At 45.8% G+C, this 22133-nt stretch overlaps 1 protein-coding gene and 1 non-coding gene across 2 annotated transcripts in view; one reads left to right on the top strand and one right to left on the bottom strand.

The window, feature by feature from the left end:
* Positions 1–22133, bottom strand: part of CDH12 (cadherin 12) — a 1126549-nt gene that overhangs the window by 237776 nt on the left and 866640 nt on the right. Inside the window, exon 4 of the mRNA XM_060244300.1 lies at positions 18831–19262. Coding sequence (XP_060100283.1) covers positions 18831–19061 — 231 coding nt within the window. The 5' untranslated portion in view covers positions 19062–19262. The remainder of the gene's footprint in view (positions 1–18830; positions 19263–22133) is intronic.
* TRNAT-GGU (transfer RNA threonine (anticodon GGU)) lies at positions 14838–14909 on the top strand. The gene has a single exon. It is a non-coding gene; the product is annotated as a tRNA-Thr (tRNA).

The raw sequence follows: 22133 nt of genomic DNA, 5'->3' as shown, positions 1-22133 counted from the left end.
TTTCTGCTCCTGGAAATGAAGAATTCCAGGCCCAGAGAGGGACACATAGTGGGCAGAGCTGTGAAAGTTCCTTCACTTCTTTTGGCAACCTTTTAAGTCCTGTTATCAAAACATAAAGAAATTAGGGTTACCAGGAACCCTGCAACACAAATAAATGGCTTGTCTGTTATTCTTCAGGGCAAGACAGCAGAAGCACAAAGGCTAAAGGTTAAGTGGCCATTTTGTTGTGAATGTGTGGTATACCTGTACACTGGTCCCACATTTCTGACGGGGAACAAAGTTTCTATTTTTCTTTAATTACTGCTAAGGCTACCAAAGTCAACCAATCTCCTGAACACTTGATGGATGCCTATCCATGTTTGACATTAAGGGAGAAATCTATCACTTTTGGAGAGCTTCAAAGGAATCAGTTTGGAAAAACAGGGCCATTAAAAGTCATTTGGCCAGTGTAATTAAAATTCCTCTATTGGTGGTATGGATCTGACACAATGATCTCTGATTGGATATTCCACATATGACACACTGATTTTCCATTGGTGTGACACTTTGCTTCCTCATTGGGTAATTGAATCGCATGATGTGACGTAATTTACCCTAGAAAACAGGCAATCCCACCTGTCAGGATTGGAAAAAGAAAAAGGGGAATTCCTCCATCTTCTCCTCCCTCCCTCCATTCCTTTCTACCCTCACCCCCCTTCTGCTCAAGAGAAATCTCCCTCCAGAGGCCTTGTGTTTCCTCTGACTGAGCCTACTCTGCAAGATCTGCAAGTATTGTATCACCTCCCCTATCCATACTTATTCAGTTAACCACTGTATTCCTCTTGTATGCCTGAAATGGTTTGATTGGGATGTAACTATTTGAAAACTTATACGTATAATAAAATCCATTATTAACCAAAGGATTTTCAGTGATCTATATCCATAAACATTGAAAGAGATCCTTGCTCACCTCACCTCTCATAGACTCACCATTTTGAGCTAAGAAATATTAATATTCCCCAATAAAAAGTTAGTTGAGGTGTAACAGTGTGATCACACTGCTCTTCTGCTTATGAGTCATGCTCAAGTGTTCAGACGGCCAACGAATATGCAACCTAAATGTGATTCGGGGGGAACAACCAGGAAGGAGATTCGGGGGGAACAACCAGGTGGCTTTTCTGGGTAGGAGGCCTCTGGAGATTGGTGTGGCTCAGAGGGCAGATGTGCTTGCATGATCATGCACACTTAATAAGAATGGGAGGCGTGGCTAGGTCAGGCCAAATCTCTTGTGTGAAAGCACCCTGAGTTTAAGAGACCAACGGCCCTACTCCAGCTTCTTCAGGATGAATTTTATTTCCACTTCAAGACAGGTTGGAATTACTGTTCTGCATTTGTCGGAAGAGCCAGGGAATCCTTTTTTCTCCATCATTTCAACTTTCGCCAGATGTATGTCCCTCCAACTTCTATAGGGCTGTGAGATCCTCATGAGAACAAAAATGGCAACAGCATCACTCCCGTCCCATCTAAACTAGCTTCCAGTGCCAGTGGGCAAAGTCAACAACTGTACACATATCTTCACTGTTGTGGTCCCCACCTTATGGAACAGCATGCTTGAGGAGGTCAGGTAGTGACTCATAAGAACATAAGAGAAGCCATGTTGGATCAGGCCAGTTGCCCATCCAGTCCAGCACTCTGTACACACAGTGGCCAAAAAAACCCAGGTGCCACCAGGAGGTCCATCAGTGGGACCAGGACTCTAGAGGTCCTCACACTGTTGCCCCTCCCAAGCACAAAGAACACAGAGCATCACTTGCCTCAGACAGAGAATTCCAACAATACACTGTGACTAATAGCCACTGATGGACCTCTGCTCTCAACTATTTGTTTTGGCAGGAGACAGCCAGTAGAGCCCTGGGTGGGTGATGGAGCAAAGGGGGCTTGTATTCTTTCAGGTAGCACTGACACCTTTCAGGACCAGTGAAGAAGTGAGCTGTGACTCACAAAAGTTCATCCCTTGCAGCTACAAATTTTGTTAGTCTTCACAGTGCTGCGGGATTCTTGCTCTTCTCTACTGCTACAGACAGACTAACATGCTACCCACTTTGGACATTCTCCATAGAAGGCACCACATTTAGCTGCACAGAATGGAAATCCATCAGCCTTGTGAAAAAAACCTGCATACATCATTTTTCTCACCAAATGCAAAAGACTTAACATTATACAAAGGAAAGGTCCCCTGTGCAAGCACCAGTCATTTCCGACTCTGGAGTGACGTTGCTTTCACAACGTTTTCACGGCAGAGTTTTTTTTACCTTTTTACCATTGCCTTTCCCAGTCCTCTACTCTTTTCCCCCAGCAAGCTGGGTACTCATTTTACCGACCTCGGAAGGATAGAAGGCTGAGTCAACCTCAAGTCGGCTATCTGAAAACCCAGCTTCTGCCAGGGATTGAACTGAGGTCATGAGCAGAGTTTAGGACTGTAGTACTGCAGCTTTAACACTCTGCGCCACGGGGCTCTTTCACATTATACAAAAGGGACTGAAAATAAAATACCTGGTACCTTTCGGGACAAGAGCCCCGTGGCGCAGAGTGGTAAAGCTGCAGTGCTGCAGTCGGAGCCCTTTGCTCACGACCTGAGTTCAATCCCAGTGGAAGCTGGTTCAGGTAGCTGGATCGAGGTTGACTCAGCCTTCCATCCTTCTGAGGTCAGTAAAATGAGTACCCAGCTTGCTGGGGAAAAAGCGTAGATGACTGGGGAAGGCAATGGCAAAAAGGTAAAAAAAAAACACCCTCTGCCATGAAAACGTTGCGAAAGCAACGTTACCCCAGAGTCAAAAATGGCTGGTGCTTGCACAGGGAACTAACTACCTTTACCTTTTTCTTTTCTTTTTTTACCTTTCAGGACAGATTCTTAAGAGACACCTGTAGAGTCTGTCTGATTTTCACCTGGACAGTCCAGTCTTTTTGCTTTCTGTCTAGGAAAGCAAGGGAGAAAGTACTGGTAATATAAATGCCCAGTATTTTCTAACTGAGCAGCCAAATGCAAGCAAGCATTAATAAGACAGTCAGACAACTGTCCTTGCCCAGTCAGAGCACTGGCTTCCTCCAGCCCCCCAGTCCTCAGCATCAGGAAGTGGGAATGCAAGGAAGTTTTGCTGGCCTCAGCGTTCCATTTCCCCTCCCTCTCTCTCCCCTTTCAATCTAGCAGACAGTTAAGAGGGACTGCATTTTTGAGCATCTGAAATGTGGGGATTTCTGGCAGGAGGTAAGCCCCACTTTACTGCCATCATGCAGCTCTGAGCTCTGAACATCTTAAGGTCTTTTCCATCACAGGAACACAAATCTGAAGGCAGAGCTCAGCCCTCTGAGTGCAGAAGGGTCAATCAGCTGAGACATCAAAGAGACAGAATTGGGCAGGAGGTTATTACAGAACATAAGAACTTGACTCCGTGGAGAATAAGCGCAGCCAGGAGAGGGTGAGTCTTGGGAAGCGTTAGTCCCATTCAAAACTAGGGATCATTTCTTGCCCACTAAGAACAGTCCCTACAGAATTCAAACCCAGTCCTTCCATTCCTTTGCTTCTGCTGCTTCATTCATAGTTAGGGTTGCCAACCCCAGTTGGAGCAGGAGACTCCCAGGTCTGGAGGCCTGCCACCTGCCTTCAGGGCTATCAGAAAGTGGGGGGGGGGGCACTGAATGTCTACTGGGCACTCCACTATGCCCTATGGAGACTGGTTCCCCATAGGGTATAATGGAGACTCAATCTGTAGGTATCTGGGGCTTTGGCGGGGGGGGGGGTTGGGGGAAGATACCAAACACCCTTCTTGTCACCACCTGGCTCCAGGCTCCACCCCAAGGTCTCCTGGCTCCACCCCTCAAATCCCCAGATATTTTTTTAGTCAGACGGCAACCCTATTTATAATTGATAGCTAAAGCTTAAATTATCTAGAAGAAAACTTCCATTCTCCTCTTTTGGGAAATATATATAAATTTCCTGACTTTGAGTAAAATAGCCTCCCCCCCTTCTATTGAAGGTTGCAATTGAATGCATAGTTACATGGAAATAAAAACCAGGAACTCAGTAGAAATTATTTTGGGTAAACAAACATAGCTTTAGACTGCCTGGATTTATCAATGTCACAAGTTCTGTTATATCTATCAGCATGCCTAAAACCAGGGCTTTTTTCCCCTTGGGAAAAGTGGAGGGACAGAGTTCCGGAACCTCTTCATGGAAACAGAATTCTCGAAAAATGTTTAAAAGTTTACAAAATGGTAAAAAAAAAATGTTTAAAACTTCATTTTAAAAACGTGCAAACGTTCATGTGTTTCTCCTTCATTTCCCTCTTGAGAGTTCCAGCAGCTCTTTTTCTAGGTGAAAAGGCCCTGGCTAAAGCCAACTATATGACCCTTTCCAAGCTATTTTAGTAACTGGTTGCTAGTGGGATTTCCTCCCCCCCCCCCATCATTTCAGACAGAACCATTTTAGTAACTGGCTGATCACTGAAGATGGTGACTGTAGCCATGAAATTAAAAGACGTTTGCTCCTTGGGAGGACAGCTATGGTGAACCTGGCCAGTATAATAAAAAGTAGAGGCATCAGCCTGCCAACAAAAGTCTGTATAGTCAAAGCGATGGTATTCCCAGTAGTAATATATGGCTGTGAGAGCTGGACCATAAGGAAGGCCGAGCGCAGAAGAATAGATGCTTTTGAGCTGTGGTGCTGGAGAAGAATCTTGAGAGTCCCTTGGACTGCAAGAAGATGAAACCAGTCAGTCCTGAGGGAAATCAACCCAGACTGTTCCCTGGAAGGTCAGATGCTGAAGCTGAAGCTCAAATACTTTGGCCACCAAGTGAGAAGGGAGCACTCCCTGGAAAAGATCCTGATGCTTGGAAAGACAAGGCAAAAGAAGAAGAGGACGGCAAAAGATGAGATGGCTGGACAGCGTTACTGATGTAACAAACACGAATTTGAGCGGAGGATGGTGGAAGGCAGGAGGGCCTGGCGTGACTTTGTCCATGGGGTCGCAAAGAGTCGGACTCGACTATGCGACTGAACAATCACAACAACAACAAACCTACTTATGTCCCATTAGCAAATCATGGTTGAGCTACGTTTGAGGGAAAATGTTTTCTTTCATTTTTTTTTTAATCCCTTCATTGTACTTCTAAATCTCTGTGGTGTGCTGTTTAAAACTTAGGAGCCAATCTCATTTTTCAGGCTTGAGGGTTTTGTATTCTAATAAACACATTTTCTAATTATTGCTATCACAAAGGCTAACTGCTCTTTTCAAAAGTTTCTTACAATTTTATTAATGAGGTGACAAGTCTGTTACAGTATATAAATAACATGGAGTGATCCTAGTTGGCGTTACTGAAACAGCAAAGCTAAAAACTCTAATGCAGATGTAAAAACACCCAGTTTTGAAGACCTGCATCTTAAACATATGCCCAACGGGTGTCAGGAACTCAGAGAAGCCATCCTTAAGACAGGCTCTGTTACTTCTGGGTCACTGATGCAATGTGAATGTCACACTGTATTTTTTCACGTAATGAAAACACGGCAGCAATAATATGATATGAGCGCAGGAGTCACATAAACATGTCTGTATTTAGAATCATAGAGCTGGAAGGGACCTCCAGGATTATCTAGTCCACCCCCTGCACAGTGCAGGAAACTCACAAACACCTCCCCCTAAATTTGCAGGATCCTCATTGCTGTCAGATGCCCATCCAGCCTCTGTTTAAAAACCTCCAAGGAAGGAGAGCCCACCACCTCCCGAGGAAGCCTGTTCCACTGAGGAATCGCTCTAACGGTCAGGAAGTTCTTCCTAATGTTGAGCCCACCACCTCCTGAGGAAGCCTGTTCCACTGAGGAACTGCTCTAATGGCCAGGAAGTTCTTCCTAATGTTGAGCCAGAAACTCTTTTGATTTAATTTCAACTCGTTGGTTCTGGTGCTACCTTCTGGGGCCACATAAAAACACCCAGGGGGATGTTTAAATGGAGGGGGAGGAAGATGACCCACCTTTGTGGTCTCCCCGCCAGGTGGAGAGACGACAAAGAGAGTTCCTGTGCCCCCCCCCATTTAAACACCCTGGAGGGCTGTTCATTTTATGTGACAGTCTATGTTGTTTGATGGCCATTCTGGCCTGTTCCGGCCCATTCCGGCTTTTACCCTGTCCCATTTAAATGCAGGGGGGGGGAGGAAGATCACCCACCTTTTCTTTCTCCCCGCCAGGCGGAGAGACAGCAAAGAGAGTTGCCGTGCTCCCCCCCCCATTTAAACACCACGGTGGGGTGTTTAAATGGGGGGGAGGAGGAAGATCACCCACCTTTGCTGTCTCCCTGCCAGGCGGAGAGACAGCAAAGAGAACTCCCAGGCTTCCCCTCCCTGGCCAGGTGTTTAAATGGGGGGGGGGGGGGCAGATCGTCCACTTTTGCTGGCACCTTTAAAAAAAAAAAACCAAGCACGATATTCCACGGTACTGCACTTGCGCGAGTGCAGAATGCCATCTCAAAAAATGAGGTCTGGTTGAGACCTCTGATCAACCAGCGACGGGACCAACGCTGCTTAGAACTGAAGGATGGAGGGATGTCTGATCAGGAAATTCATTGTAAAAAAGCTGTGGCATATAATAGCGACGGGTTAGGATGGATTTAATGGTGAGTGTGACCGCGGCCTTAATGATGTATTTTGGACATCAATTATTAGTTCTTTAATTCTGTGCTGTATTGATCATAACAAGTGAAATTACCAAAATTAGGACACATATTTGAAAGTACAGATCTGCCAGTTCTTTAAAAGGAGTGCCTATTTCATGTCTGTGCACGACTTGAAAATTTCTGTTACAATCCTATATTACAATATAATATGACGGAAGAATAGATCTGATGCTTTGATTTGCAGCTTGGCTTACAATGGCCCACACATACAGTCATGGAAATTTTTTAGTGATAGGTTTGAAAGCGTAAACCTGAAGTTGTATTTCAGGCTCTGTAACTGTGAAGTTGCCTAATCGCCATCAGTTTTGGCAACCTGACATTCGTTAAGATGCTCCCAGAGGGAAAAAAAATCCAAGCGAAGATGGATTGAGAGTTTTGGCTGATAGCATCAGACAACACTGTTGTAAATCTCTCTTGTGCTTTTTCCAGGTGGCTTCCAAAATTAACCAGTCATCCCAAAATGTTTAGTGAAATTGGCAGCTGATTTAATAGGCCCATTACGACTCTATTTATAAATTAGAAAGATATTGTTAGTGCTGCGGTTCTATTTATAAGAAATGCAACCATTACACCTATCAGAGCCTCAGTCCTTGAAATCTTGATTGAGGGAAAAAAAGACTTTTAAAAAATTAACCTGTCACTGAAAATCTATGATACCATTGTATAAATTCTGGACATCATAATTGATATAATGCTGCAGTCTGTAACTATAAAATCAACCTGCCAATGAAATGGATAGCAAAGCTGCCATTGATTTTAATGGGATTAGCTTGGCTGCAAATTACTTTCCAGTTGCATACGGTTTGTTTCTTCCTCAAGAACCTTAAATACATACATAAGGATGATTTTAACTTTCTCATCTCTGCTGTTTTGATCCCCAAAAATCTCCATTTTTTTTGCAATTTTCTCTTCTGTAAATTTAATCTGTACAACTCTCCATTTTTGTGCCAGTTTGCTTTTTTATTTTGCTTATTTTTTATGGTAAATATATATGCATTTCCATAATTATTTGTGCATCAGTATTCAACATTATGTAACATATGTGTATTTCACACACTAGTACATAAGGACACAAGAGAAGCCATGTTGGATCAATCCAAAGGCCCATCCAATCTAGCACTCTATGACTCACAGTGGCCAAACCCAGGTACCCTGAGAAGGTCCACCAGCAGGGCCAGACCTCCAGAAGCCCTCCCACTAGGGTTGCCAAGTCCAGTTCAAGAAATATCTGGGAACTTTGGGGACGGAGCCAGGAGACATTGGGGGCAGAACCAGGAGCAAGGGTGTGACAAGCACAATTGAACTCCAAAGGGAGTTCTGGCCATCTGGAAATAATGAAGGATAGGGGCACCTTCTTTGGGGGCTCATAGAATTGGGCCCCCTGGTCCAATCCTTTTGAAACTTGGAGGGTATTTTGTGGAGAGGCACTGGATGCTATGCGGAACATTTTGTGCCTCTACCTAAAAAAAACCAGTCCTCCCAGAGCCCCAGATATCCGCGGATCAATTCTTCATTATAGCCTGTGGGAATTGGTCTCTATAGGGAATAATGGAATCCCTAGCAGACATTTCCTTCCCCCCCCCCCCCGCTTTCTGATGACTCTGAAGCGGGGGGAGGGTCTCCAAACTGGGGGATCCCCTGCCCCCAACTGGGGATTGGCAACCCTACCTCCCACCATCGCCCCATAGACAACTGCACCAAAGACCTCATCATGAAATCTAAGTCTAGGCTCAGAAGGGCAGGGCTGAAATTTATTGTGTACTTTGATTGCCTGCGCTCAGAATCTAGCAGTTAGCTTGGTAATAACTGAGATTTCGTCAGTTAATAATTTATCCAAGCATATCTGATCCGTCCCTACCACAAGACTGTGCATAAGGGAAAGAACTGTCTCATCTTGAATTTGTTTATTGAAGGAGCAGCAGAAAAAGACATGCCCCGTGGTTGCCAACTCTGCTAGAGGGAAGGGGCAAATCCTCTTAGAGTATGTGATCTTCTTATAGCTCCCTTACAAAAACATGGATGATATGGCATCACATCTGGCCAGTGTAAAAACCCTCCTGTAAGGAGGGAAGTCTAGAGTTTGAAGATATTGGCCCATTGCCATGGTGTATTTTGTCTTCTCTAGGGCTCTGAAGCCGGGCGACTTCATTAAGCCTTGCTTTGTCCTCTCAGAGTATGCAATCTTCTGATATCTCCCTTCCAACCTCATGGCAATTCTTTGCCTAATTGTGCAAGAAAAGGGCACCAGGTGGAAGGCTTCCCATTGCATCCCCTCCCCAGTTTGACCTCCACGATCTGGGGGTCCCAATGCTAATTTCAGGGGCAGAGACCTCCAGAATCTGGGGGTCCAAAGGTAATTATCTAGCGCAGCTCCATTCTCACTCCATTTCCTGAATTCCTTACCTCTTCTATTGCTTCAGGGCATGCAACAATCTGATTCATAGGCTGCTCAGGGGCTGCGTCACTCCTAACCCTCATTGGCAAAATGTACTCATCCCATAATGATCACTTGCCCTGTTGGTCTTATGCTATTTTTGAAAGTATCCTGCACCTCCCTCCTTCCTACTCTTCCACATTCCAGATTGTGGTAGTAAATTATCTCCTATTTTATAACAGAGGAGGATACATTTGTGATGGATGTTTAATAATGAATTTCACTGTAGAGCTTTGTAAGATAAGATGAACTCACACCCCCCCTCCTCCAACTCCATTACTATGAAGATGGAAGAAAAGGTGGCAGATTGAACATACTCATTACTGGAGGGCACCTAACATGAAGACCCCTTTAATACAAAAAGGTTACACCTCAACAGCTGCCCACACCTTTATCACTAGTGGCATGTTTTTGTTAAGATGGCAATTATTGTCACCATTTTGATACGTGTAAGAAGAAAAAGAGATTGGATTTATATTCCGCCCTATACTCTGAATCTCAGAGCAGCCACAATCTCCTTTACCTTCCCCCTCCACAACAGATACCTTGTGAGGTAGGTGGGGCTGAGAGAGCTCTGACAACAGCTGCCCTTTCAAGGACAACTCCTACAAAAGCTATGGCTGACCCAAGGCCATTCCAGCAGCTGCAAGTGGAGGAGTGGGGAATGAAATCCAGTTCTCCCAAATAAGAGTCCACGCACTTAACCACAACACCTAACTGGCTCTCTTGTGAGGTAGGCACCTATCAAGAGAGCTACATGAATTAGGATTGCCAACCTCCAGGTGGCACCTGAAGATCTCCAGCTGATATCCAGACTACAGAAGTCAGTTTCCCTGGATAAAATGGCTGCTTTGGTATTATACCCCACTGAAGTCCCTCCCCTTCCCAGCCTCCACCCCCAAAACAAATCTCCAGGTATTTCCCAAACCAGAGCTGGCAACCGTAAACAGAATATGACTAAAGACAACCTGGAAACCCAGTTCATTCAGCTACCTTATACGTGTTGAAGAGAATATGCATACACAAATACATGTGTGGGATAGGGATGGGCAGGAACTGGGAAAATGGAGGTTCACCAGAAGTTTGTCAGTCAGACTCTGAAGGTATTCAAGCCCTTTCTGCACCTCACAAGCCTCCATGGAGTTTCATGGAGGGTTTGTGGGAGGCACGTTCTCCCAAGCCTTTGGCTCAAACCAGAATTTGTTTGGAGGATGGTGCTCACATAAAAACACATTCCGGTTGTTTCTGGCCTGATCAAAAGATCTATGGTCAGAGTACACAGCCTCTTGTAGTGACTGCTGCAGTCACTGGAACCACCTTAGTTGACCACTTAAGGTTAATGACAATACATGTGGATGGGTGTAGGGAGCACAGTTGCTGCTGCTCCACTCCAAAAGTGGCTGGATCAGGCAACAGAGAAAGAAAACAGGCAGGAGGCCAGTTTTTAACTCTTAGACAGCCCCATGCAGCTTAATAGTAGCTTTTTCCCCTCTCCAAGCTCCCCATATGTGTTTCACTGGGAAAAGGCAGCAGACAATGAAATAAGTAAGCAACACTCTTCAACCCACAACCACACCCAAGAAGCAGTAACTGGAGTTTCCCACACTGACCGATTTTACACTAGGCTTCTTCTGAGTGGAGAGCCCTTTTGCTCTCGGCGCTTCTCTCGATTTTTGCACAAGGTGCCGCGGAGCTGTGAGTTGGAGTGCCACTTTCCTGCTGCAACCAAGATCCTCTTACAAGCGGTTTCTGCTTGCCGCGGGACAGCGGCAGGCCAACTCCTAGCTCCGCAACAGCTTGTGCGAAAGTGAAGAGAAGCACCGGGGCAAAAGGGCTCTCCACCCGGGACAAGCTCTAGTGCGAAATCGGTATCTGTTTCCCAAAGCAGTTTTCATACACACACACACACACTTCTGTCTTAGTCTGCCCTACCAAGCCATGTGGACAGAAGTGACAGATATTCATTTTGGTGTGCAAATCATGCTGGTATTTAACAGCAGCCACAGTGTCAAGGCATTGACCATGCTACGGATGCCAGGAGAGCCAGTTTGGTGTAGTGGTTAGGTGTGTGGACTCTTAACTGGGAGAACCAGGTTTGATTCCCCACTCCTCCACTTGCACCTGCTAGAATGGCCTTGGGTCAGCCACAGCTCTGGCAAAGGTTGTCCTTGAAAGAGCAGCTGCTGTGAGAGCCCTCTCCAGCCCCACCCACCTCACAGGGTGTCTGTTGTGGGGGAGGAAGGTAAAGGAGATTGTGATCCGCTCAGACTCTTCAGAGTGGAGGGCGGGATATAAATCCAATATCTTCATCTACCTCACAGGGTGTCTGTTGTGGGGGAGGAAGGGAAAGGAGACTGTGAGCCGCTCTGAGACTCTTCGGAGTGGAGGGCGGGATATAAATCCAATATCTTCATCTACCTCACAGGGTGTCTGTTGTGGGGGAGGAAGGGAAAGGAGATTGTGAGCCGCTCAGACTCTTCAGAGTGGAGGGCGGGATATAAATCCAATATCTTCATCTACCTCACAGGGTGTCTGTTGTGGGGGTGGAAGGTAAAGGAGATTGTGAGCCGCTCTGAGACTCTTCGGAGTGGAGGGCTGGATATAAATCCAATATCTTCATCTACCTCACAGGGTGTCTGTTGTAGGGGAGGAAGGTAAAGGAGATTGTGAGCCGCTCTGAGACTCTTCGGAGTGGAGGGCGGGATATAAATCCAGTATCTTCATCTACCTCACAGGGTGTCTGTTGTGGGGGAGGAAGGGAAAGGAGATTGTGAGCCGCTCTGAGACTCTTCGGAGTGGAGGGCGGGATATAAATCCAATATCTTCATCTACCTCACAGGGTGTCTGTTGTGGGGGAGGAAGGGAAAGGAGATTGTGATCTGCTCAGACTCTTCAGAGTGGAGGGCGGGATATAAATCCAATATCTTCATCTACCTCCCAGGGTGTCTGTTGTGGGGGAGGAAGGGAAAGGAGACTGTGAGCCGCTCTGAGACTCTTCGGAGTGGAGGGCGGGATATAAATCCGATCCCTTCTTCATATGGATGCAGTTTGGAACAACAGCTTGTTACATATTCAGGCAGATAAATAAATAACTCCAAAAGAGGGGGAAGAGTATAGTTGACCTTGGGAACTAACCTGCAACTCGGAATGCCTCCTGGTATAAATCCTGCCTTGATATAGACAGCTATAAAGCATTGGTCCAGTACCTGTGCAGCGATACAATTTTCATGATCTGCACTAGATCTCTATCTGTGCATCCTACCTCTTTGTTAATGAGGCATTCACTAAGCATTCATTATTCTGCATTCTATCAGCCAGATCCCCTCCATATTTTATTTTTATCATCTAGATAGAAGTGGTACACTAGGGACACATTTGCCTAAAGTGTATGCTTAGTACTCAAGGATGCATCAATATTACTTATCTCAAAGTGAAATTACACCCATGCTGCGTGTGGGGCAAAAAGCTCTTTCTTCATTGTGACAACGTCCAACCCCCCAACCCCCCACCCCCGTAAAATGCCAGAGTATCAATTAGGACATGTTAATTTGAGGTCTCATTAAGTAATGCCTTTGATGCAGGGGTTGTTTTGCAGGGAAAAAAGGTGCATTAGCTCAGTAGCATAACCTATTTGCATATTCCACACCCCTTACATCAAGGAGTGTGATATATGCAAATGAGTTATGCTACCCAGAGAATCAGAGGAAGAAAGTTATAAGTTATGATAACAAGAGAATCAGAGAGAAAGAAAGCAAATAGATGGGGGAGGGAGGGGGAGAAGGAAGGAATGAAGCAAGGACTAGAGAGGAAGGGGGAGAGCAGAGCGAAACAGAGAGAAAGAAACAAAGAAAAAAAATAGGGAGGGAGGGAGGGAAGGAAGGAAGGAACCGCCCTGCAAGAGAAGCTGAGGCCAGGATCTCTGTGCAGTAGGGATGTTCTCCCCACTGCACACAGACCCCAGCTGGAGGAGAAGATGGGGGGAGCACTGGAGGTTCAGGAGCTGTGCTCTGCGCCTTGCTTTGATGTCTATCAATTCGCTATAACTTGCTGAAACTGGTTAGTGATACAGATAGCATATATGGTGAGGTTGTCTAATAGGGCTGCCTAGTCTCCCCAGCCACTGGTGGCAGATAGGGGGTAGGGTTATAGGCTCCAGGTGAGGAAACTCCTGGAGATTCAGGAGTGGAATTTGGGGATGACAGGTTCCTCAGTCCACCCTCCAAAGCATCCATTTTCCCCAGGAGAACAGATCTCTGTCATCTGGAGACGAGCTGTAGCTTTGGGAGACCCCCAGGTCCAACCTGGAGGTGGGCATCCCATCCCCAGCATCTAATGATGTGTGTCATGGACCTCCTGTTTTCAACAACAGAACCTTCTGCCTGATACTGTGTTGTTTGGCTTTTACTTTTCCTTCCCTTGATTGTGTCAAAAGGAATTCTTTGATGAGCAGGCTTTCTTTGTTTAGGGGGAAAAGCCCATTTCTTCCATATTTCCCAGAAGCCAGTTCTTCCCTTAAGTTCCATGCTCATTTCTGTGTGCAAAAACACTCCAGTGCTACAAAGAGATGGAAATCAGGACTTTTCAACCTATAATTGTGGGAGAGGGTGGGAGGGACATGACAGGGGAAACTGCCTCAGTTGATCATTATTCTGTTCAGGTATAGCAACCGTCTGACATGCTACATCACTTGAGTAGGGTTGCCAAGTCCAATTCAAGAAATATCTGGGGACTGTGGGGGTGGAGCCAGGAGACTTTGGGGGTGGAGCCAGGAGACTTTGGGGGTGGAGCCAGGAACAAGGGTGTGACAAGCATAATTGAACTCCAAGGCAGTTCTGGCCATCACATTTAAAGGAACAGCACACCTTCTTAAATGTTTTCCTTCCATAGGAAATAATGAAGGATAGGGGTACCTTCTTTGGGGGCTCATAGAATTGGACCCACTGGTCCAATCGTTTTGAAACTTGGGGGATAATTTTGGGAGAGGCACTAGATGCTATACTGAAAATTTGGTACCTCTACCTCGAAAACCCTTCCTCCCTCCCCTGCCGACCAGTTGACTGGGGGCGGGGAGGAGTCTGGGGAAGCGGGAAAACTCCTGCTGGGACCTGGGGATTGGCAAGTCTACACTTGAGGGTCACACACAAGCTAATTTTGTTTGATAAAGTTCTGCACCTTTCCTCCCACACAGACACACACACACACGCACACACACAAACACAGTCTCTGAAACACCCAAGTGACAGGCAACAGAAATGAATGTTTCCTTCATATTCACGAGCTTCACAACCACACACAAGCACTTAAGTACTCGCGCAAAAGAACCAATTCTGATTGATTACACTACCCAGGTTATTTACCACAACAAAAAACAGGGACAAGGCAACGGATGAAAGAGGAGGGAGCAAAAAAAAAAAATACAATCGTTCTATGATACCACTTTCACAGCCACAGAAAAAAGAAAGGGTTTTCTCATCTTCTTTCTGGAAAATAATTCTGGACATCTCAACACCAGTATGCAAAATGAGAAAATGGGGTGAATATACATGAGCAACAACTTTCATGGGAGGGAAGTTGGCTCAGTGGTTGAGCATCTGCTTGGTAAGCAGAAGGTCCCAGGTTCAATCCCCGGCATCTCCAACTAAAAAGGGTCCAGGCAAATAGGCGTGAAAAACCTCAGCTCGAGACCCTGGAGAGCCATGAATGGGGCTGTGGCTCAGTGGTAGAGCATCTGCTTGGTAAGCAGAAGGTCCCAGGTTCAATCCCTGGCATCTCCAACTAAAAAGGGTCCAGGCAAATAGGCATGAAAAACTTCAGCTTGAGACCCTGGAGAGCCATGAATGGGGCTGTGGCTCAGTGGTAGAGCATCTGCTTGGTAAGCAGAAGGTCCCAGGTTCAATCCCCGGCACCTCCAACTAAAAAGGGTCCACGCAAATAGGCATGAAAAACCTCAGCTTGAGACCCTGGAGAGCCATGAATGGGGCTGTGGCTCAGTGGTAGAGCATCTGCTTGGTAAGCAGAAGGTCCCAGGTTCAATCCCCGGCATCTCCAACTAAAAAGGGTCCAGGCAAAGAGGCATGAAAAACCTCAGCTTGAGACCCTGGAGAGCTGCTGCCAGTCTGAGTAGACAATATAGACTTTGATGGACTGGGGGTCTGATTCAGTAGAAAGCAGCTTCATATGTTCATGCTACTGTTAATAATATGGAAAAAGGAAAACTGTCTCCAGACTGTGGATACCTACTTGCTTCTTTAACTAGCAGAATGACAGGTTTCAATTGGATATTTGAATCCAGAGTTTTGGCTGTTCACAGCTTCATAGCATTAAGAAATAATACAGCTTGGGATACCCACACATCATTCATCCCACTGGATCCCAGTCAGATCCATGAACTGTCATGCCACTTCCAGAATATAGGAGACAGATGTCCTGGTTGACAACTGGCCATATATTATTGATTGGGACAGATGAAACAATGTCTTGAAGGAGTCATCCTATATGCTGCATTGCCCTGCATCTTCATAATTCCACACTCTGGGTGCAGTCAGACGTACCATTAATGGCGACACAGCTCCGTCTCGCTGACAGATTAAATATGTTCATCCAGACATCCACATCTGGCAATCGAGCATCATCCAGGGTCATTCCGACTTGCTGCGGATCAGTGCCGCATTAATTTGACAGTGCAGAAAGTCCGGCCCTTTTTCAAAAAAGCGGCACAAGATCTGCTTTTTCCTGTTTGGACAGCTCACGCGAGACACTGCCCCTTGGAAGGTTTACCGCTCCTCCCACCTTTTTTTTTTTGACATGCACATTGCCAGATCATCCGGGAATCTGAGGTGATGCTTCTGCTTCTCCACTCAACACAGGATCGGAGAGGGGGGGGGACGTTATCCCACTATTCAGAACAGGAAAAAAAGATTTTTTTTTCAATGTGGAGGATTTCCAGATATTATTGTCACTGTCAATTTCTAGGAAAGTAATTCCTGGCAGTTCCCTGGTTTGAATTGGCAACGTTAATTCCAGAAACTTCCCCCCTTCCCCCTCCCCGCCTCTGAAGCAACGTTTGATTTCCCACCTCCAAATAGTTGGGCGCATGATCAATGGAACCCCCCCTCCGAGAAATCACCATCTGATCACGCATGCACCAAGAAAAGAACATGATAGTATTGGACATCTGATCGCTCAACAAAAGAATGAGTCGCATTCTTGGATGCTTGTCTGAACAGCCCTGCATCAAATCAATATTCAGTGGTTCAAATTTGAGTGCTACACACCCGCTTTTAATGTGACGTGTGACCGCACCCTCTGTGTTGCTTGCACAATGCCAGCCTGGGCAGTTTGCTGGTCAGAGTGACTGTCATTTAATTTGATACTCCTAGTCCTAATCAATTTTGGATTTGTAGCTCTGTTGCACTGATAACAGTATATCTTACATGGGGCATTCATACTGTTGCTCACATTGTCATTGAAGTCTGCACTTCTAGTCCTACTGTAGTGCTCATTCAGTGCCCTATACTTCATGATCACATTTTTTTGCTCTTTCCATGCTCTGTATTCCTCCTTCAGTCTCCATGAGAAGAAGAAGAAGAAGAAGAAGAAGAAGAAGAAGAAGAAGAAGAAGAAGAAGAAGAAGAAGAAGAAGAAGAAGAAGAAGAAGAAGAAGAAGAAGAAGAAGAAGGAAGAAGAAGATATTGGATTTATATCCCGCCCTCCACTCCGAAGAGTCTCAGAGCGGCTCACAATCTCCTTTACCTTCCTCCCCCACAACAGACACCCTGTGAGGTGGGTGGGGCTGGAGAGGGCTCTCACAGCAGCTGCCCTATCAAGGACAACCTCTGCCAGAGCTATGGCTGACCCAAGGCTATTCCAGCAGGTGCAAGTGGAGGAGTGGGGAATCGAACCCGGTTCTCCCAGATAAGAGTCTGCTCACTTAACCACTACACCAAACAGGCAGGCTATAAGTAAGCTAAATAAATAAATACCTTAAAAATGGGTATGTGCAAACTAGCCCCACCCACTCGCCCTGAGCACAGTTAAAGGCTATCTGGAAAAGCGTTCATGCACACAAAAGTGTATATCCAGACTTAAACTTTGTTTGTCTCAAAATAAGTCTCTGGACCCAAACTTCATTCGGTTGCTTCAGGTGGACACCCACCTGAATTGAAAGTCTAAGGGAAACAGATGTGCTGTTTATCAGAAATCAAAAGAAAAATACATAAGCCATGCTTCTGAACCAACCTAAATGATGAAAGAGTTCGTTAGTCTGTAGGAAAAAAAAAAAAAAACATTCACAGGAAGATTACATGCATGCTTGTTTAAGATTTTCAGTTAGTGAGCATTTTGTCAAGCTGTTAAAACACTGAATGGCCAAAAATCTGAAAATGAAATGCTTTCAATTGCATAGTGTGTCAAGTCTGTCTGTAACTCTGGCTCAGTCAAAGAGCATTCTGGGTAGAACCAAAGTATAATCAAATGCTGCTAGCTCATACCCTTCCTACCCCTCCCTTCCTGTAGTGAGTAGACTTGCTTTGAAATGGAAAGATGTGAAAGTCTTATCTGTGCCTTCTCAGGCCTGGCTCTCGGAAGGGAGTCAGGACTCGGAGCCCACTATGATCAAGGCCATGCAAGCCTGAGAACGAATTGGTAACATCAATGTGTGAATGTTCCCTGCATAATCCTCCCCCCTTAGGAATCCCTTTGAAGTATCCCTTATATGCAATGTATCTACAGTTTATTCTTTAGTCTTTTCAATGCTGGCCTAGCCTCAAGTATCCGTATCAATAAAGTAGCTTCTTCGTATCAACAACGACTCCTTACTGAATCTGCCGACTTGAAATAGTGTTCCTTACTACCTGTGGAAAACTCAGTGACATAGCAAACTTAGATCCAAGCGGGCAGCCGTGTTGGTCTGAAGCAGGAGAACAAAGCGTGAGGCAAATTGCACCTTTATGACCAACAAAGTTTTATTCAGAACGTCAGCTTTCGTGTGCTCTAAGCACATTTCATCAGATGAGCACATGAAAGCTTACATAGCAAACGTAGTTATTGGAGGACCTTCCTTCAAAAGGCATCTTCCAATCTATAGAAAACCAGTGATGATATAGTTATAGATGTATTTATGTGTGTTTTGTGAGTGGATAGAAATCATCAAACTGAGGTTTGAAAAAAGACTGTCCAGAAGGCTTTTGCATCTGGCTAAAGAACAAGTTCGGGTTTGGCTTAAGCTCCTATTATAAATACATACACTTTAGTAGTAATGAGAGGTAAGTTCTTAGCAACAATTAATAATATCTTAAAAATTAGTTTAAAAAAAAATAAGAACTATCCACTTCCATTCAGCTTTGTGTTGTATTTCATTATAATTGCCATGGTTTGTTCCAGGATGAGAGATCTTGAAGAAAATGAATATGTTGCAGAAAGCATTAGCACTGAATTGTACAAGAGGCTGATAAGCCTGAAGGAAATAGGAAGGAAGACTCCTGAGGAAGTTTTTTTTTTTTTTAAAACGAAATGAGCCTACATCCAGGTGCTCATTGAGAATGGACCTTTCCTGCCATATCGTAATATTGTAATGTGCAAAAAGGTTATATGATTCTTTAAAAAGTTTTACTAAACATTGGTAGCCAGTACATCACAGTGTTTGTTTCTTTAAATTCATAGTGTATCAATCACTTTTTAGAAGAGTGAACATTTACCTTTCCCACGTACTGGGGTTCGGAGCCCATGTATTCCTCCAGCACAAAAAACTGATTCCAGACCCAGCCTCGCTTGACCCGCACGGCGGACATCTTCCTCTCTGCACCCGTGACACCATTTCCCCTCGACTCTGCTTCTAAAGTCTGCCGAAGTTGTGGACGCAGTGGTGTTAAGAGACCTCCATCGAACAGGACCCAGAGAAGCAGGGATAAGCAGTTCCGTGTAAGCATTGGCAATGGTTTCCCCACAGCGAGCGATTAAAAACTCCAACACTGAATGCTGAGCGGAAGGATCCAGGTTTGAGGCTGTCCGTGGGCCGCCACCACTCGGCTCCGGAGAGATAGGTATGTTTTTATTGCCAAGACGATAACGCAGGCATTAATCCTTCTGGCGACCGGGTTTCTGTCGCATTAAATTCCATCTAAAGGGACCTATAAAAAAAAAGATTTACATGGCAACATGAAATGATATCAAATCACATGGAAGTATTCATGCAAACTCTCTCACACCTAGTTAGTTTTCAAAGACAGTGAAGCAAAAAGCAGGGCTTGAAGTATCATTAAGTGTTTTATGCTACAGCCATGATTTCTAACAGTAACTACAGGAATGCGCCCTGCTTCTGGTTTGTAATATTTTAGTATTTGCCTAAAGAAAGGTACGCCGCCTGCCCTTTACGGCCCACTTATAAAATAAAGTCATTACACATCACTGAATTCAGATATTATTTACTCAGGATTCACAGAAACAGGGACGGAATGAGAGAGAATTGACCAAATTATCAATAGGCACAGTGGCATCGTGACCAGCATCACAGGACATAGAAAGAATCAACTGGCCCGCATGGCATGAGGCCTGCAGATAAGATTTTGCAAAGAATGTTGGGATTATTTTCAGCCTTCTGAGCTCCTCAGGGTGGAATTAGACCTGAGAGCTGCAAGCTGGCAATTCAGATGTGTGTTCTCGCTCCTCTTTGCAACGACTCTGCTGAGATGTGACTTAACTGAGTTAGGCTAGCTTGGGCTAGGGTTGCCAATCCCCAGGTGGGGGCAGGGGATCCCCCGGTTTGGAGGCCCTCCCCCCACTTCAGGGTCGTCAGAAAGCGGGGGGAGGGGAGGGAAATGTCTCCTGGGAACTCTATTATTCCCTATGGAGATTTATCCCCATAGAAAATAATGGAGAATTGATCCGCGGGTATCTGGGGCTCTGGGGGGCTGTTTTTTGGGGTAGAGGCACCAAATTTTCAGCATACCATCTAGTGCCTCTCCCCAAAATACCCTCCAAGTTTCAAAAAGATTGGACCAGGGGGTCCAATTCTATGAGCCCCAAAAGAAGGTGCCCCTATCCTGTCAGAACTTGTAACTATTGCTGATGCTTCATTGCCTTGTAACCAGTACTTGTATTCTGATCTCAGTATTGCTCATGTATGGATTGTAACTGAACCAAACTGACTCCATGTTGTAACCTCCTAATAACCCCAAGTGCCTATGTAGCAATTAACCTTGCCCTACTGGTATCCAAAATATTTAGGGCTGTAGACTGAATTATGATGTGTCTCTGTACATTCTCACACTGGTGCCCTTTGAAGCCAAGCCGTGTGGCCTTCAGAGCGAGGAGGCAACCTCCCCGCTGATAGTGGATGGTGGGAAGACAGATGTGCTTGTAACGGTGTGAATTGTGGCTTTGTGATGTGTTTGCTTTAGTGTATAAAACTGCGCTGGTGCTGGCCCTCGCCATCACTGTTATCTCGTCTCTTCCAGTACTTAGTTCTCTCTAATAAAATCCTAGCTTTGTAACCAAGTATGGGATCCGTTTGAAGTTCTTAAGTTCTGACATATCCTTCATGATTTCCTATGGAAGGAAGAAATTGAAAAGGTGTGTTGTCCCTTTAAATGTGATGGCCACAACTCCCTTTGGAGTTCAATTATGCTTGTCACAGCCTTGATCTTGGCTCCACCCATAATGTCTCCTGGCTCTACCCCCAAAGTCTCCTGGCTCCACCCCCAAAGTCCCCAGATATTTCTTGAATTGGACCTGGCAACCGTAGTGTTGGCACATTCATGTGCATCACCGGTGTTTCCCCATCATGGTTAGAGTTGCTGCAGGGGCATTTATATTGCATCCAAAAGGCCTTTCCTTCCACACAGTAGCCATGTAACTGCATACCATCAGCTACAAGGAGGTCTCAAGGAAGAAGATGATGATATTGGATTTATATCCCGCCCTCCACTCCGAAGAGTCTCAGAGCGGCTCACAATCTCCTTTACCTTCCTCCCCCACAACAGACCCTGTGAGGTGGGTGAGGCTGGAGAGGGCTCTCACAGCAGCTGCCCTTTCAAGGACAACCTCTGTCAGACCTATGGCTGACCCAAGGCCATGCTAGCAGGTGCAAGTGGAGGAGTGGGAAATCAAACCCGGTTCTCCTAGATAAGAGTCCGCACACTTAACCACTACGCCAAACTGGCTCAAACAGGTGGGCTGTGGCTTTCATGCCCTGCTTGTGGACTTCCCAGAGGCATTGATACTCAGGGTGGGAACCCAGATGCTGGACTATCAGGCTTTTGGTTTAAATGAGCACAGAAAGCTGTCTTATACTGAATCAGATCCCCCTGGGTCCATCAAAGCCAGTATTGTCTACTCAGAACCCCCGTGGGTCTCCAGGGTCTCAGGCTGAGGTCTCTTTCACATCACCGCCTACTTGATCCTTTCAACTGGAGACGTTGGGGATTGAACCTGGCACTGAGCCATGGCTCCTCCCACATGGTTTGATCCCACATTGTACTTTTAGTGCTTTTACAGAACCTTAGGAATGGCAGTACTTCTAGACCAAGTTCAAGGAGGTATGGGCATCACTCGAGTTCTATGTACTGCCTATGGATTACAGAAATCTGCACCCTTTTGTCATCGAGTGACAAATATGAGCAAAGCCTTTTTTGCAGGAGGAATTTATTTGCATATTAGGCCACACCCCTCTGATGTAGCCAATCCTTCAAGAGTTTACAGGGCAATTAGTACAGGGCCTGCAGGAAGCTCCAGGAGAATTGGCAACATCAGAGGTGTGCAGGCCTGTAGCTACCAAGGGGGCCTGTGGGGACACAGCCCCCCGACTTCTGGGCGAGGCCCCAAGCAGGCCCCGGGGCCTCTGCCATGGTTCTGGGGGCTGCCGCTGGCTCCATGAGCATTTGGCAGGCGAGGATAGAAGCAGTTCCAGCCTCCAGCTGGAGTTAAAGGGCCCCCGATCAGCTGTTTCACGGGCCCTTTAACCAGCACAGGGGCTGGGGCTGCTTTTGCCTCCAGCCCTGTGC

Source organism: Heteronotia binoei, chromosome 7, assembly GCF_032191835.1.
Source record: "Heteronotia binoei isolate CCM8104 ecotype False Entrance Well chromosome 7, APGP_CSIRO_Hbin_v1, whole genome shotgun sequence".
Taxonomy (NCBI): Eukaryota; Metazoa; Chordata; class Lepidosauria; order Squamata; family Gekkonidae; genus Heteronotia; species Heteronotia binoei.
Note: the sequence above shows the minus strand (reverse complement) of the source record. Positions and strands in the feature narration are given on the sequence as shown.